General features: G+C 33.3%; 1 protein-coding gene across 2 annotated transcripts in view; it reads right to left on the minus strand.

The window, feature by feature from the left end:
• Positions 7 to 1,821, minus strand: part of LOC107610057 (protein PMR5) — a 4,829-nt gene continuing 3,014 nt past the window's right edge. Inside the window, exons 5-6 of one of the 2 annotated variants that reach the window (XM_016312122.2) lie at positions 669 to 764; positions 7 to 387 (exon numbers count right to left, since the gene is read on the minus strand). In XM_016312122.2, the coding sequence (XP_016167608.1) occupies positions 45 to 387; positions 669 to 764 (439 nt within the window). In that variant the 3' untranslated portion in view covers positions 7 to 44. The remainder of the gene's footprint in view (positions 388 to 668; positions 765 to 1,821) is intronic. The other variant, XM_016312123.2, reaches the window with a different exon arrangement.

Here is a 1,821-nt window from a genome sequence, read left to right on the forward strand (position 1 = left end):
ACAAATTGCAATCATTAAAATTAAAGATGAAAAAGAAGGAGGAGTTAGTAGAACAAAGCAGTGTAGAGAAGTTCATTCCAAGTATCAGGTAATCCAGGAAGGCACCAATGGCTGCAATCAGCTGAGTGGTCAGGGTTAGCTCTCTGCTGTGGACTCAATTCACCACTGTAAATTGAAGGGTGCCCATCTTTTCTTAATGCTGACAAGAATGTAGTGTCCATAAGATATGCAGGATTCTTCATTTCTCTGATCACCATATCCACAATCCTCATCTGCTCTGGATAGGGTCCAGGGTATGATGATGTGTCTCTGATAGGTGCTGTTTCACCATAGCAATTCTTTGTTGGCATCAATGTTGTTGTCTTCCTAGTATTCCATTCATTTGGGCTGTGGCAATTCAGTGACATTAAGTTTTAGCATTAGTTTCTGTTGTGTTAATTTTGTTGAAAAATAGAGTTTAGCTTGTTCAAACCATAGTTACATGGAACATAATACATTTTAGGACGGGAATGAATACAAGGTAAGTTACATGTAAAATATATGTTATGTGGGAAGTATATCCATGGTGTTCTAGTATGTAGTCGATACAAGTTACCTAATTGGAAAATTCATGTAACTATGGTTGAAACTTGAAACAATTAAAAGTTATTTGTCAGGGGAAAAAATACACTGGTGATCGGCGCATAGGAGAAGTTATCCTCTTAGCAAACCTTCTAACATGGTAGGTGATAAGGCCATGTTGAGAAATAAAGAGCTGCGACAAACTAAAATGAATCTAACTGTAAGTGATTTCTAACTATTTAACTAATCAACTAATTCTCTAATACGTATGATGCCAAAGGAGTTACAGAGTTCAAATCCAAATTGAGAAGCTTCATAAACAAATGGTATAAACTTGTAGGTACTTCACAGAATAAAATACCAAAACAATGCTGATAAATTATATCAAAGCCTTAAACGTGGTAGAGTACTACTCACATTAATAGTACAGTATTGTGGGTTGAATCCAACCAGAACTAAAGTGATTTATTTTTTGATATTGAAGCCTTGGACATTTCCATGTTCTATGCCACTAGCTTGCCCCATAACTTATATAGCACATGTACCTTTTGGCCATACCGGATATAAATGTTGTACTGTTTGAATCTTGGAAATATGTTAAGGATTATGTAAAGAGACACAAAAATAGACATATCATATCTAACATGTGCACATTAAAAGGAAAAAAAAAAAATTTAAAGCGGCATAAACTTTGTTGTATAAAATGTGTGTGTAGATAGTATTGGTTGGATGATGCATGAGCTTTATTATTTCACCGACACAACCTTTTCTCTTGATATGGGTCACTGGGATCCTGCTCTAGGAAAAAAACTTCACTCTTCTTTAGGTTTTAAAAGGTTTTTGTGAAAAGGCAATAAAAGTGCCATTGGCAACCTCATGTAAAAATGAATGAATAGCTATGAACTTGAAGAGGGGCAACAAGTGGTATGTTGGCATGCTTCTATAACCATAGATTTGACACAAATGAATTATACAAGTAATACAGCTTTTGAAGTGTGCTGCCATAATGTTGTGAATATTCTGGATAACTCGTTTTTTAATCTCCGTTTTGTAGGAAAACAAATTCCTATTAAATAATTCAGAAATATTAGCTCAAAATATAAGCATGATTTTTCTTGGAGTATCTTTTAGAATCTGCTTCATTTTTATAATATAATGATGTATGAAAAAATCATTATATAAATAACAGGATCCTAAATTTTGTAAAGTAGTATAAAGTAATGAATAATTCTATAATTATGTATATTTTAAGAATTGTAA

Source organism: Arachis ipaensis, chromosome B07 (genome assembly GCF_000816755.2).
Source record: "Arachis ipaensis cultivar K30076 chromosome B07, Araip1.1, whole genome shotgun sequence".
In the NCBI taxonomy this organism is placed as follows: Eukaryota; Viridiplantae; Streptophyta; class Magnoliopsida; order Fabales; family Fabaceae; genus Arachis; species Arachis ipaensis.